The sequence below is a fragment of the Filicampus tigris genome, chromosome 4 (genome assembly GCF_054856515.1).
Source record: "Filicampus tigris isolate MCC_2025a chromosome 4, RoL_Ftig_1.0, whole genome shotgun sequence".
NCBI classification, from domain to species: domain Eukaryota; kingdom Metazoa; phylum Chordata; class Actinopteri; order Syngnathiformes; family Syngnathidae; genus Filicampus; species Filicampus tigris.
Window position 1 is genome coordinate 30,025,244 of NC_141220.1, and position 14,358 is coordinate 30,039,601.

Genomic DNA, 14,358 nt, shown 5'->3' on the forward strand with positions numbered 1-14,358 from the left:
ATGCACGAGAGCTATTTGCGGTGGACAAAAAAATGACAGTATGTGATCATTTTGGTTTGCTTCAAAGCCTTTGAGCAGAGGATCCCCAAATCCAGGTGTGAAAAACTTGTTGCATCATTCATTTTTTGATCCATGTTTAATTTGACAGTAAACTTCAACTGGCAGTGGCAATTAACACCTTGAAGCCTCTTTTTTTTAAGGATACGAATCGTCACTCATCCTGAGGAAATGAACAGACACCCGCCATTAGCATTTTAAGTTAGACTGTAGATGGACATTGCACACGTAAGCCGCGTTTGAGTTTTTTGCGGGCGGGGGGGGCAAGCTTTGGGGAATCAGAAGGTATCGAACGCTTGCTGCATGATTTCGAGCAAGGTCGGCCACACGGTGGGAGGTTGTCGTGACTCGTTCGTCGCTTGAGCCCGTCACACGACGTCATGGATGGCGGCACAGCCCACACCACAACAGGGAACGTTATACTAAGGGCTGGATTTGGTGACACCCGCCCCCTCCCCCCACCGACACACACAAACTATTTATTTATTTTTCTTCTAAGGCTAGTTCTTGTTGAGATTGAAAAGAGAAGAATGAAAGCCGCCATGACGCTAGGTTTGCATTGCTTTGGGGAAATGCAGCAGCCGTGGTAATCTTTGGAAGAGATCTTCAGATGACTTGGGGAGGGGAGCCAGAATGCAATTTCACAAGGTCTGAAATTGGACCCAAACAAATCCGGTGTCCCAACTCGAAAAGGTTGGCGGCGTCCGTAGCAGCAAGATATATATGAGCCATTCTACCCAATTGGTTGAAATTGCTGTCCCACAATGAAAATCACATTTGAAAAAACAATGAAGTGTTCACACCTTGCATATTTAGTAATATCTTGTTATGATCTATTTTACCATTGAGATACTATTAAAATGAATGTATAAAAAGTCATCTTTTGTGTCTCACTTCCTATTGGGAGGCGGCTGTCCCAATCTGCGTTGAATTCAACTGATTGGACTTGATTAGGAAAGACGCACACCTGTCTACGTGAGACCTTACAGCTCACAGTGCATGTCAGAGCAAATGAGAATCACGCGGTGGAAGGAGATCCGAGACAGATCATGTGGCGAGGCCCAGATCTGGCCGCTGTTACTCAAGAATTTCGGCAGCACTCAAGTGGCCTCCGTAGTCATCCATTGGAACAAGTTTGAGAAGACCACAATACTTCTCCACCTGGCCGCCCAGCCAAACTGAGCAATCGTGGGAGGGAGAAGAGCCTTGGCGAGAGAGGTCAAGAAGAAGCCAAAGACGACCGTGGCTGAGCTCCAGAGATGCTGTCGGGAGACTGGGCGGAGAAAGTTCCACAAAGTCAACTATGACTGCAGCCGTCCCGACGGAAGCCTCGCCCGATCCGTCCACCGACGTTCACCATCCAACCTGACAGAACCGGAGAGGATCTGCAAGGAAGAATGGCAGAGCACAGAATCCCCAAATCCAGGTATGAAAAACTTGTTGCATCATTCCCAAGAAGACTCATGGCTGTACGCGCTCAAAAGGCGGCACCTACTCAACAAAATGTGTCAGGGGCTGAATACTTATGGCCAGATGATATTTCAGTCTTTTTTGCAAACGTACATGTCAGATTTTTTTTTTCTGTCAAGATGGGTGTACATTGAGAAATCAAATGAACGTTTTTGATTTTGGCAAATGGCTGCAATGACACAATGAAACATTTCAAGGGGGCTGAATACTTTGTGTACCCACTGTGTGTGTGTGTGTGTGTGTGTATATCTCTCTATCTCTCTCTATCTCTATCTCAAAAGCCCAATGTGCTCGAAAAAATGATTTAAGACTTTTTTGAAATTTGTGTCAAAAATACATTTAGGGCCACAAAGCAATCTAATTAAACTTCCCGTTGATCAGTGTCATCGACTCACCCGACATTTCGTTATCAGCTTTCTTTTTTGATCCAATACAAGTCGTAGGGAAATTGTTTTACCCTATGCTTAGCATTGTGGTTGCAGTGGTGTACAACTGCGCTACATCAAAGTGGTTGGCCAAACAATTAATGGCAGTGCATCACGTTCTACACAAGCCATTGTCGGTGGCCTACGTACATAAGTGGGCTACGTACGTATGCTCCCTCTCACGGTAGGCAAAACAATCCTTGCCCAAGTACAGTTCAACTGTATTTTCACACCCCCCCCCCCGCCCCCCCAAAAAAGTCAGGGCATTTATGACTGAGCATTTGCCCCACAAACAGCATGGGGGGAGATATGTCTCAAAATGATTGACACAAATACATCTGCTGGTTTCACATTTGTCCATAAATACACGTGCAATGTTTTTTAATGTTAATGTTGCGCGTGTGCGGTCATCCTGACTTTTGTGGTTTCATTTCTGCTTTTGGATTGTTGAATGTTGGCTTGTGGCTCAGCGGCCACGCGCATTTCATCTGAACACAAACGTCACGCACTTTCAAGATGTTCACACACCAACGGGAGGGTGAGCACTTGGGATCATGGCTGGCCGTTTGACACAGTGCCCGCCCCTCCTCCGTCCACTAGGAGGCAGTGTTGCTGTCTGCATTGAACTGGACGAGTCATCCCCCGTTTTCCGGTTGGAAATTGAAAAACAGGAAACGAGCCTTTTTCTGATCTTCTTTTCTGTCTTTATTGACACAAGTTGGGAAACAAGACACGAGCGTACCGGTAGTTTGTTTCCCTCGAGATTGTTTGCCTTGACACTGAAGGTGTTCTTCTGCTTCTTCTTCTTCTGCTGCTGCTGCCGCTGCTTCTTCGTTTATGCCTGCTGATCCACAAACGCACATTCAACAATTCACAAGCAGAACGGAATAGTCACAAATGAAAGTCATGATAAATGTGCACACAACACATGAAAAAACACATGTGAAAATCACGGCTATATTTGTGGAGCTGAAAATTGCCAAATTGTATTTCGTTTGTGCGAATCATTTTGAGACAAATGTCTCCCCAAAGAATAGCGGGAGTCCACTGTCCAGCTCTGCCTCGTTTTTCATGAACATTTGAGCTGCTTTACTTTAAGGTGACCATGATGGTGGCATTTGAAGAGCGAAGTTATTTTGTGGGCGGTGCTTTAGTCTCACAAAAGTAACAACCGCCGCTGTGCACCATTACAACTGTGCAGTGTAGCTAATGTGGCCAGTGTGGGGGGGGGGGGTTACAAAAGTAGTTTTGGAACATTGCAGGTCATTCCAGCGCAGACCAATGTGCAGTATCGCTTGGTTCCTTGAAGAACAACCCAAGCGCAAACCAAAACCAAGCCAAACAGTAGTTTCTATCCCTCATCTTGATTTTGGAGCGGCTTTGCTAACTCAGGCCGTGCTGCAGCGCGCTGCTCCCTTGCTATACGCGCTGTAATAGTCCAGTTGAGAAGAACTTTTGGAAACGTCTCCTGTGTTGTTGTTGTTTGCTCGGTTCTCTCGCTCGCCGAATTCAAAGCTCTCCTCCTCGTACTCCTGCGGCCCGTCCGTGCCTTGGGGCGGCTCTGAAGGGAGAAGCAAAGGGAACAAACGTGATCGTAGCCCATGGCCGGCAGCTCCGAGGGCGCCTTGCCCGAGCGAGGGCGGAATCGTGCCCCCCGGCGTACCGTGGCCCTCGACGGCGCCGTCCACGATGCCATGTTTGACCTTCATGTGTCGGCTGAGGTTGCCCTTCAGGTTGAACTTGCTGCTGCAGTACGGACATTTGAAGGGCTTGCTGCCGGCGTGGAGGTGCATGTGGCCCAGCAGGTTGTACATTCTGTTGAAGGACTTGCCGCACACCTGAAAGAGGAGAGCAGGCGCGTTTTGGCTTGCTCGGCTGAGGCGTCGGCGCGGAGCCTCGCCCGTACCTTGCATTTGAAGGGCTTGACGGGCAAATGGACAATCATGTGCGTCTTGAGGGTCTGCTTCTGCACGAAGGTCTTGAAGCACACGTGGCACTGGAAGGGCCTCACGCTGGCATGGATCAACATGTGTCTCTTCAGGTTGGCCGACAAGGTGAACTCTCTGGAGCAGACTTCACACTTGAATTCTTTCATGCCCTATTGGGGAGAGATGTCCGCGTGAGCGTTACATTCCAAATGGCGAGACAGCAGCTCTTATGTTCTACTTTGCTTTGCGTTTGTTTGCCGCCGGGAGTTCTTTTGCTCGACCCCGCCACTGCCACATGTGCAAGTATTCCAGTTGTATCTTCTATTCTATTCTATTCTATTCTATTCTATTCTATTCTGTTATGTGCGCGTTGCCCACTTTTCTTTCCGAGTCCACGCCGTGCCCCTCCCTCGCGGGAGCACAGTTCGGTGCCCGTCTCCCCGGCCCCTTCCTGAGGGGCCGTGTCTTTTTCATCTAAGAAAATCGGGTGCGCTTTTCAACGGCCGGCAAAGAGCAACTCCCATCAGTGGGGAATTGAGCCAAACGGGAAGTCGACAAAGCTTTTGAAGATCGGCAAGGCGCTGTGGCGTTTGAGACGCGTTGCCGGCGTGCGTAGGAGCTCCTGGCTTTCTTGCGTCTACGGCCCGCGGAGCGCACGGGTTTCTTTGAATGGCCGCATAAACGTCCGGGCATAAACTATCGCGACCGGAAGGCACGGGTAGCCAGCAAAGGGTCCGGGCGGACTCGACGGCGGCTAGCGGTACCTTGGCGTGGCGCGGCTTGCGGCGCGGCGTGTCAGTACCTTGTGGGTGAGGGCGTGTTGCCGCAGGTGATGGATCTGGACAAACTCCACGCCGCACTCGGGGCAAACGTAGGGCCGTACGTTCTGATGCTTCATCAAGTGGTTCTGCAGCTGGCTGCGGTACGCAAAGGACTTGTGGCACTCGCTGCAGCGGTAGGCGGCGGGGCCCTGATGGCTGCTCAGGTGGCGCTTGAGGTGGGCGTAAGTGGGGAACTCCATGCCGCACTGGGCACAGACGTGGCACTGACCGTTCTCGTGCTTGCTCTCGTGGGTGCGCAGCTCGCTGGGGTAGGCGAAGCCGCGGCCGCAGAAGCGACAGCTGTAGGGCTTGACGTCGGTGTGCTGCAGCATGTGCCGCTTCAGGTGGCTGGTCTGCGTGAAGGCTTTCTCGCAAACGGCGCACTTGTGAGGTCGCGTGCCCTGGTGGGTCAGCAGGTGAGTTTGAAGGTGGCTGGGCTGCTTGAAGAGTTTTCCGCAGTGGATGCATTCGTGGGGCTTTATTCCGTTGTGGCCCAGGATATGAGTGACCAGGTTGTATTTGGACGTGTAAGACTTGTCGCACATTCGGCACTTCCATCGTTTCAGGCCCTCGCCCACGTCCACGCAGTAGGACTCGTCGATCTGCACGTTGATGTCCAGCCGGTCTATCTGCATCCGCCGGGCCAGGCCCTCGGGGTCCGACCACAGCATGGCCTGCCCGTTTTCCTCATAGTCCCCCGCGAGCGCCGCGCCCGCCGCGGACCCGTACGCCGCCGCGTTGGATTCCAAATATTTGCCGTCCAGAGATTCGGCGCCGTCTGCACCGGTCTTCAGATTGAGGGCCTCCTCCTCTGGTTCTTCTTCTTCTTCTTCTTCTTCTTCTCCTCGCGCAACCGACTCCTCGCGCTTCCTGTCCCTGTCAACGCTTTCGTCTCGGTCCCGTCTCAGTGGTCCGCCTCCTTGCCGTAGGGATGTTTCTCTGACGCACGAAGGACAATTTCCGCAGACTTGCTCTTTCAGAGAGCTTCTGGCATTTGGAGCAGGACCCCCTGGCTTGGCGGGGACACGCCCGTCATCCGCGCCAACGCAAGCGGGAGATGTCTCGGACTCAATGAGTTCACCCTTAACCCGAGCTGGCGCACTTGCAGCTTGGGCCGGGTAAGCCGCGAACTCGCCGTGGCCCCTGGCTCTCTTGGTCCTCGGTCCGCGGGGGCCTCGCGGCGGTCTCCTCTCGCTGGCGTTAAGCTGAGAGGCCGGGTCCCCGGCGGGCTCGGGTAGGTAGTCCCCGTTGGCCCCTATCAGCTGATTGGCGTACTCGTACTCCGTGGCTTCGGGCGGCGGAGGCGGGCCCTCTTTGGACTCTCCTGTGTAAAAGCCGTTCGGGGCGATGGTGGCTCCGAAAATTTCATTTTGGGAGATGAGTCCGAGAACAGCGGCCTGAGCCAACGACAGAACCACTACAGGTTCCGTCTGTGTGCTCACCTCCGTCGCGCCGTCAGTCGCCTCTGGGTAAGTCGGCACCGTTAGGCCACTCCCCTCCTCCGCCTTTGGGTACGTCGGCACCGTTAGGCCACTCCCCTCCTCCGCCTTTGGGTACGTCGGCACCGTTAGGCCACTCCCCTCCTCCGCCTTTGGGTAAGTCGGCACCGTTAGGCCACTCCCCTCCTCCTCCTCCTCCTCCTCCTCCTCCTCCTCCTCCTCCTGCAAGAAAGGCACAGTTTGAATCAGGAAAACTAACACGGCTAACAGTGTGCCTCTTTGGTTTTCAGTTATTACAAAAGCTGACCTTACGCAATAGTTCCCCATTGAAGCGCGTTTCCCCTTTTTAGCCTCATGATTTTGCTAGCACTTCAATGAATACAAAGCAAATGGCTTGCGCTGGCCTCGTGTAAAATGCTTACATTATGAAGTCGATTGTGCCAAATGGACCGCACGCAAGTCCAGGAGAGCCTTCTCCAGAGTTCCCGTCAAAGCAACTCTGCCTTGTTTCTACGCTACCAATCCTGCGCTCAACATGAGATGAAGGCCATCCTACGACAGATCTGCGTAGCGCTTCCTTCCGCGACGTGCTGTGGAACAATCGAGAAGGGATGCGGGTCCAGCCAGGAAGTGGACTTCCGTGGACTGTCCCAGCACTTCCTGCGGGATCTCTCGGCCGTCCTGGCCGGCCAGAAAGTCTCCAGACAAGCTAGCGTCGGCGCTGCGGCCTCCCGTTCGTCAATTGCGCTGTGGTGAAAAGCACCTCGGCCTTCCGCTCGCGGCGGACGACTTCATCGTGCCCGCCTGCCACACCGGGCCCCACTAACAAGATGCCAGAGAGCAGCCGGCAGTCTCATCTCCGGAACGGACGTTTGATTTGAGCTCCTCGCTCGTTCCGTATTCCCGCCTGATGCGCAACTCTCTGGGAATCGATTGCACGAGTACCGAGGGTCGCACCGAGAGTCGCAGACTCCCAGTGAAACTGGACGCAAGCGATGAATGCCGCAAATCATCGGCCGCTGCATTCGGGAGGTTTGCCGGCGGGTGTACTTTGGATTGGCGCCTAAATGTGTGGCAGCAAGCGCCGAGCCTCAGTTTGCTCGCTCCTCGTTCTGTACGTTGACAACGGCAGAGTTTGCGCCACGCAATACTGAAAAGGAAAAGGATTCGAGGGAAACGCTGGCCACAATGATGACTTGTGTGGGGTGAGGAGAGTAGACCTGGATGCCCCGATAAGCACGTCATTATAATTACCGTTTTGAAAGTCGCCAGACACAGACAGACCGCGTGTTTGTGTGTGTGAAAGAAAAGGAAAGAGTGACTGGGTGTGTGTTTGAAAAGCGCGTGTGTGTGTGAGTGAGAAAGAAAAGAGAGAGAGGGAGGGAAGGAGAAAGAGCAGTGAGCGGGGGAGGGAGGGAGGGAAGGAGGGATGTAGTCAGACGAAGACAGAAATGAGATGGAGGGGCTGAAAGATAAAGAAAGAGGGAGAGGAGGGAAGGGGAAGAGAGATTGAGTGAGCATGTGAGAGGTGGGAAGACAGAAAGGGGAGGGGGGGGGCGAGGCGGGGAGACGGAGTGAAAGAAGAGAAGCTGAGCGTCATGAAAGCCTGACAAAATGAAAGAGAAAAAGACAAATGACAAGGCGGAGGAGAGAGGAAGGCTCGGTAATTGCGCGAGGGAGGGGGGCCGCACTTTGCTGTGGAAAGTTGCTCGCCCGTGGAAAGAGAAAACGCAAACACTTGCGCGCGCATGCACGTTGCTCGGACACTTGTACGTAAGCACGGCCAAAGTCCGCCGCGCACCGCGAAAAGGCGCAAAAGCAGTCCCGCGCGGCAGCCCCAGCTCGCAAGAATGCAAAGTTGCCTTGTCAACTCACCACATTGCTCGCGGAGTGATGCTTGACGTGTTTCAGGGATCTCATCGTTCGGGAGAAAGACGTGGAGCCCTACCACACGCCTCCTATTTATATCGGCGCGGGAGTGGGGCGGGCCCACGGCTCATCCTCCTCCTACTCGTGTTCTTATCACAACTGACTGTGCCTGCCCAAACACACACACACACGCACACACGCGCACACACACCACCAAACCCCCGTCAGCCCTCCGCCCCGCCAAACACTCACACACACAGCATCACCCCATCTCTCTCTTTCTCTCTTCCTCCCACCCTCTCCTTCCCATCTCACTTCTCTTCTCCACTCTTCTCTTTACACACACACACATATCTTATGTCCCTCTCTCACCAGAGACAATCCAGCATGACCCTTCAACACACATTCTATGCGCAGACACACACACGCACGCGCTCTATTTTGACTTGATCACACGTAATACAGTTGTGCTTTGAGATATGAACTCCCAATTCATTCTGTGACCACATGCTTATGTCAGATCATCCCCCCGTTGCAATGAATGGGAATGCCACGAATGCCACCCCAAGAAGCAAACATTTTTCTGGCTGTGTTTTTTAACAAGGAAAACCATTTGTGTTCAAGTATGCGTTGTAACTATCAATGCTAACCGTTAGCATGTTAATAGCGTTAGCATTGTTTGTTAGCAGCAAGCTAAACAAGCCTTCCAAAAGGTCATGCTTGAAAATACACCAAGTGGAATTCTCTTTGTTAGATGTCTGACAATTGATAGGTGTGTTTTTGGGGAGTATTTGCCTACGTGTTGCGTTGATTGTGAAGTGAGTTGAATTGAGTTCACTGCTGACATACGATGCTCGTATCTTAAGTTTGCGCTCGTCTCAGAAAACGTCTCAGAGCAAAGGTTTAAAAAAAAAGGGGCCAAAGGACTGCTCGTATCTGGACATAAAAAACTCCCAAGTTGGGTTACTGCGATCTCAAGGCACCGCCCGACTTGGCGCTTCCTTCTCTTGTCTTGTCTGCGCACGCTAAACGCGCGACTGTATAGAATCCAATCACAAGCTCCTTTGCTAAGTTGCACACAAACGTGCGTGCGTGAGCGCAACACAGGCACAGCATTAGTGCTCCCCCCCACCCCCCCCCCCCCCAAAAAAAAGCAGAGTGGTTTCTATGGGTGGAGGTGCGTCCCTCAATAGCAAAACAGACGGACAGCTGACATTTGAACTTTTCTGCACAATTTTTCAAATATCAACATTCAAACCAGTACAACAAATTAACAATCAAGGCAGCCCAAAGTCTTACAGTGGAAGAAAAATCACATGTAAGAGTGACAAGAAGGAAAAAGAAAGGAGAGAAAAGCAGTTACGAGGGAGGGAGGGAGGGAGGGAGGCAGGCGTATAGGGAGAAAGAATAAGGAAGAAAGAAGCAGAAGCGGGGGGGGGTGAAGCTGAGTGGAGGAGGAAGAAGAAAAAGAGGGAGGAGTGAGGGGGGGTGCATGAAAGACAGAAAGAAAAAGGGTAAGAGGAAAGAGTGTGGGGGATGGAAAGAGGGAATGCAGCAAAAAAGGAGGAGTGTGAAAGGAAAGCAGAGACCGAGTGGTGGTCAGGTCAAAAAGAGAGAAAAAGGAGAAAAGAACGAGGGAGGGGGGGGGCAGAAGATGGAGGGAGGCTTGACACACACAATGGAAGAATAGAAAAGGGGGATGGTGAGGTGTGAAAATAAAAAGAGAGATGAGTCCATCAAGAAGGAGTGGAGGGCGCAGAATGCGGGGGGGTGAGGGGGGGGCGTTGTAGTTTGAGAGCAAAGGGAGACAGGAAAGGGAGATAGAGACGACGAGAGGGAGCAAAAAGGGAAGACATTAACTATTCAACTTCCAGATTTTCTTTTCGGCAGCCTAGTGGAACGCAAGTGTACGCGTACCTGTTGGGAGCGGGGGGGGGGGCAGTGGAGTTGAGATAGCGAGCGCATCCTCATAATCAGACCACTAGTTCAAGTCCTCCCTGCCTGCCTACGTCCGCGAATAAACACCTGCAGGTCCAAAAACACGAGCAAGATGAGTGGCGTGCTCGCACAGGTGTGTGCGCGCGCGCGCGTGCGTGCGTGGATGGACGCATGGGCAGTTGCCACTCTGCGTGGCCGGCCGGCCAGCCAGCGAGCGCCGTGCTTCAACATTCCCCACTAAATAACAGGAAAGGGCAAACCTTGAAAACCTTGATCAATCATCAGCGGCTGGGAGTGCTGCTGCGAGAATGAAAAAGATAGAGAGAAGGGGGGTGGGGGGGAGATAGGGAATGAGAGTGAGCGCAAGGGAGGGGAGGCAAGATGTGGGGGGCAGGGGGGGGCAGCTGTGAGTGTGTGGAGGGGGGTGCCAGATAGCAGGAAGTGGAGGGAGAGAAAATAGAAGGAGAGCGAGGGAAGAAACAAAGAGATAAGAGGCTGAAAGACAAAGAAAGCGCGCGCGCGCGCGCGCGCGCGCGCACGCACGCACGCACGCACAGAAGAAACAACAAGGGACACGTCCAGAAAACAACACACGGGCGGCCAGCCGTTGGGGAGAAGCAAACAAAAGTTGGGCCGACAACAAATGCACCGGCTCCCTTCCAGGCCCCCCTTCTTTCTCACAGCACTACAACCTGCTTGCTGGCTTGGCCGCTGACTTTGGGGAGCTGAAAGCGACGCCCCCTCGCCACCTCGCACTGCACTTAACGTTCGGGCCACCACGCATGCGTTTGGTTTGGTCTGTCTGCTGTTGCGCTTCACCGCAGGGGCTCGGGTGCGATTCCACATGGCTACGCCCTCGGCAGGCTGTCAGTCCCGCCGCGCTAACAAGAGTCCTTCGTTAGCTTGGTAGCGTCATTTTCCAATCATCGGAAGCTCTCCTCCGTTCTGCGGGCAAACGTCAGCAGTCGCGGCCCAGGTGCCGTTCCGGCGCAGAGTTCGCAGAAACCAAAAAGGCTCGGAACGGGCGGACGTCGTCGTTCTCGCCGGCTAGCTTGAACCAAGGACGCATCGGCTGGATAAGGACGGGCCGGGGAAAGTATCCCGAGACGCGTTTGGTGCCGCTGTCACGGAAATGCGTCACAGTCGCGGGGAAGTGAACGCGCTCCGCGCTCATCCCCTCTCTTAGTTCGTAGGAAGGATCTTCTCGTGTACATTTGCGAGGAAGACTTTACAAGCGCGTACGCTGCCTTCTTCATATTGACAGAGGGCCATAGTCTCGAAATCTGTCCAAAATAGCAAAGTGCTTGGGGAAAATGGGGAAAGTTTCCCCCGCCCCCCTTTGCGTCCCTTTCGATTCTCAGTTAGCCCTCCTCGGTCTGTTCGGGAAATTGTAAATGGCAATTAGGTATGATGATGACGGTGGTGATATTTGTTTGGCTTCCCCCGCACAACAAGTGTGTGACTGTCGCATGCCCAGTCTGCAAACAAACGCAGTGCAGCTAAGCTTCTGGCTAGCAGACCTCAAGGCTAGCTAGCCAAACTTGCAGCCTCTCCCGAGCTCGTCGGGTGGAGCCGAGACAGTCGTTTGTTTGCCAAGCATGATTTCAATACAATCATTTCATTTCCCCAAAAGAAAACCAACAATTGATCTTAAACTATGCTGAAAAGTTGTTGCTGTTGTTGTTGCTGTTGTTGTTGTTGTTGTTGTTGTTGTTTCATTTCCATCGCCGTGCAATGCGTCCCTGTTGGAATTTTGTTCCCTCGTCGTACTGGATGTGACCCGAACCGTGAACTCGCAAGTAAAGTATCAAGTGTGTCCCACAAGATGAGCTTTGGTGCACCGTGGCGCGCCAGACGTGGAAAAGGTTTGGCTTTGATCACAATTGGACGACTGATGAAAGTATGGATTGACCTCTTTTACTTCCAAGTAAAAAAAAGATGGAAATGTACTCAAGTATTAGGCATGTTTGATACCGGTACAAGTATTCCCTCCTCGAGTACTTTATCCTCAATCCCATTTCATTTATCCCAATGACCAAAAATTGCGAAAGAAAGACGCAGATGATGATTTGCCGGTGCGTCAAGCTGCCGCAGCGCAGCGCCGGCGACCGCCGAGGAGGACTCTGTCCGTGTCCGATTTCGGTCAACGGCGAGAGACGAGGCTTTGTTTTGCCAGCTTTGGCGCTCTCGGAGCGCGGCGGTCCAAGTGGCGTGGAAGCGGGCGGCAACACGGGGGACCCTGCGGCCGGAAAAAGCGGCCGGCAGTCCCCCGAACGCTGTCGCGCGCGGACTCTCGCCGGCGTCCCAAACGTCTCGGGAGCGCCCGTTCCGCTTGTCCGCAACGCAGCCGGCAGTCCGTCCTCGTTTCTACTGAAGAGCGCAAGCGTGCGCCGCCGTGTCGCGTCCTCCCTGTGATGTGGGTCAAAGTTTTCGACCAGGTATTTATTTTCCCCCAAAAGAGTTTGTGAACAACTTGAGAGAGGGAACGACTTGAGAGCGTTACTGTTAGATGCGTGTTCGAAGCAGCAAATACAAAGGCTTGGTAAAGATAATGTTGTGTCCGTAGTGTCAAATGAAGACTGAAGGAAGGTCTAGCTGTCAAGGTTACGGAGGGCGCCGCCATCTTGCTTTGCACGGTACGGACAGTTGGTTGACACGGTATCGGCGGCCGTCCCTTTTCTTCAAGGCTCGTCGTCATTAGCCTCCGGCGGCTGACTTTGGTCAAGCGCCGCCGAGCGCAACAAATAGCGCCGCGGGCGCTCGGGCTCAGGCCTGTGGACGAGGGCGCTGGCGAGTCAGCGCCGCCGGTAGTGCCAAAGTCGTCTTGCTTTGTGTTTGTGTCTGCGGGAAGGAGGAGAAAGAGGCTTGCACTTTGAGTTGCGAGCCTGTCAACTCGCCTGGGCCGAAAAGCTTCCCGAGTCAGAGAAAGTGACAATCGTGCAGAGCTCGAGCTCTCTCTCTCTCTCTCTCTCTCTCGCTCTCTCTCTCTCTCTCTCTCTCTCTCTCTCTCTCCGCTCTCTCTCTCTCTCTCTCTCTCTCTCTCTCTCTCCTCGTTTTTTCCAAAGCTGTATTTGGGTGAGAGAAAAAGCCAAAAAGGAAGAGCACGCACATTGGGACAAATGCGCGCCTGTTTTTGGGGATGTTTCACATCTTCAGCTTCCAGCGCCCTGACAGCCCACGGTGTGTGTGTGCGCGTGCGCGTGCATGTGCGCGTTCGCGTGCGCGCGGTGATGGCGAGACTTCGACATCTTTTCACTGTCAGGCTTGCCGGTAGCCGTGTGGGCTCGTGTTTAGCGTTGTTATGGCTACGGAGCTCAGGTGAGTGTTTTCTTGTGATCACGCAGAGAGAGAGAGAGAGAGAGAGAAGGAAGGTGAGAGTCGGTTTGAACTTGGACTCATTGAGCCAGTGGCTCGGCCTGACCATCAAAGCGTACGGAACGCATTCAGACCAAGTTCACCTAGCCTGCGCGCTTTCCTTTTTTTTTTTTTCTTTTTTTTTTCATCACGGGCTCAAAATATGTCCAATAAAACGCCCGTCGGCATGAAGGCGAAGCCTGATTGAACAGTAATTGTGCTGCAATTTCTAATTGCAATTTATAATGCCCCTTTCATCATCGTCATTGCAAACACAACGCGGCATTGCGGAAATTGAGTGACGACCGCTGGCATTTTTGATGACAAAAATGTGATCAATTTCCTGAAAAAAGGAACACATTTCATCCAACAGAACCTGTGGGTGAGGAGGGCAAATTGTTGTCAATCAGGGGTGGCCCGCCCCGGGGAGCCCCCTTGCAACCAATTTGAGATGTCTTGTAAGTGTTCTGCACGCACGCACGCACATCTCCTGCACGGACTCCAGCCAGTGAGTCCGTAATGGACCGCACGCTTCTCCTGGCCCAACTTTGTGGACTGACTTACGTCCCCAAATCGCAGATGTTCAAAATGAAATGAAAAAAAGACACCTTTTCTTTCCTGTATGTCCCCCCACGCCCAGAATTGACAGAGAATTTTCGAATGCAGAAGCTTATGCGTTTTGGGCTTGCACCCAACAAACGGCACATTGGCCACGAATGAGCCTTGAAAACGTTCTCTTCGGTAAAGCCACGGGTGCAAACTATCTGGCTTCTCCCAATCCGTTTCGATGCTCCCGATGGGTCGCGCGCCACTGCCGTGCCTGTTTTTCCTGGATCGGTCGAGCAATCCATCAAGCAATCAATCGTCATCGTCCGCGGGGGTTGTAAAAAGTTGTCTATGCGGACGCCGTCAGGATTCGAACGTGCACGTGTTTTCAAAGTGTTTTAGGCGAGGAAAGTAAAAAGTCCTCAGGAAAATACCAAGACCTCAAACAAACCTTCAGGACAGGAATGTCTTTTGTTGTAGCGAGGTGCTTTGACATCCGACTTTTGTTGAA

At 52.8% G+C, this 14,358-nt stretch overlaps 1 protein-coding gene across 5 annotated transcripts; it reads right to left on the reverse strand.

Moving 5' to 3' along the window:
* Positions 1-152: 152 nt before the first annotated feature.
* Positions 153-14,358, reverse strand: znf710a (zinc finger protein 710a). 5 transcript variants are annotated; one of them, XR_015086665.1, is made up of 6 exons: positions 8,016-8,168; positions 4,683-6,362; positions 3,859-4,050; positions 3,616-3,790; positions 2,695-3,513; positions 153-1,442 (listed from the first exon to the last, which is right to left on the reverse strand). XR_015086665.1 is itself a non-coding variant. In XM_086029599.1 (5 exons), exons 1-5 carry the CDS (start codon positions 14,341-14,343, stop codon positions 3,341-3,343), a joined length of 2,256 nt encoding a protein of 751 aa, XP_085885725.1. In that variant the 5' UTR covers positions 14,344-14,358; the 3' UTR covers positions 1,468-3,340. The 5 variants fall into 5 exon arrangements, 4 of the variants coding, with proteins under 4 accessions (XP_085885725.1, XP_085885724.1, XP_085885723.1 ...); XM_086029599.1 differs by lacking the exons at positions 153-1,442; positions 8,016-8,168 and adding an exon at positions 14,299-14,358 and having other exon boundaries at positions 1,468-3,513; positions 4,683-6,353; XM_086029598.1 differs by lacking the exon at positions 153-1,442 and having other exon boundaries at positions 1,468-3,513; positions 4,683-6,353.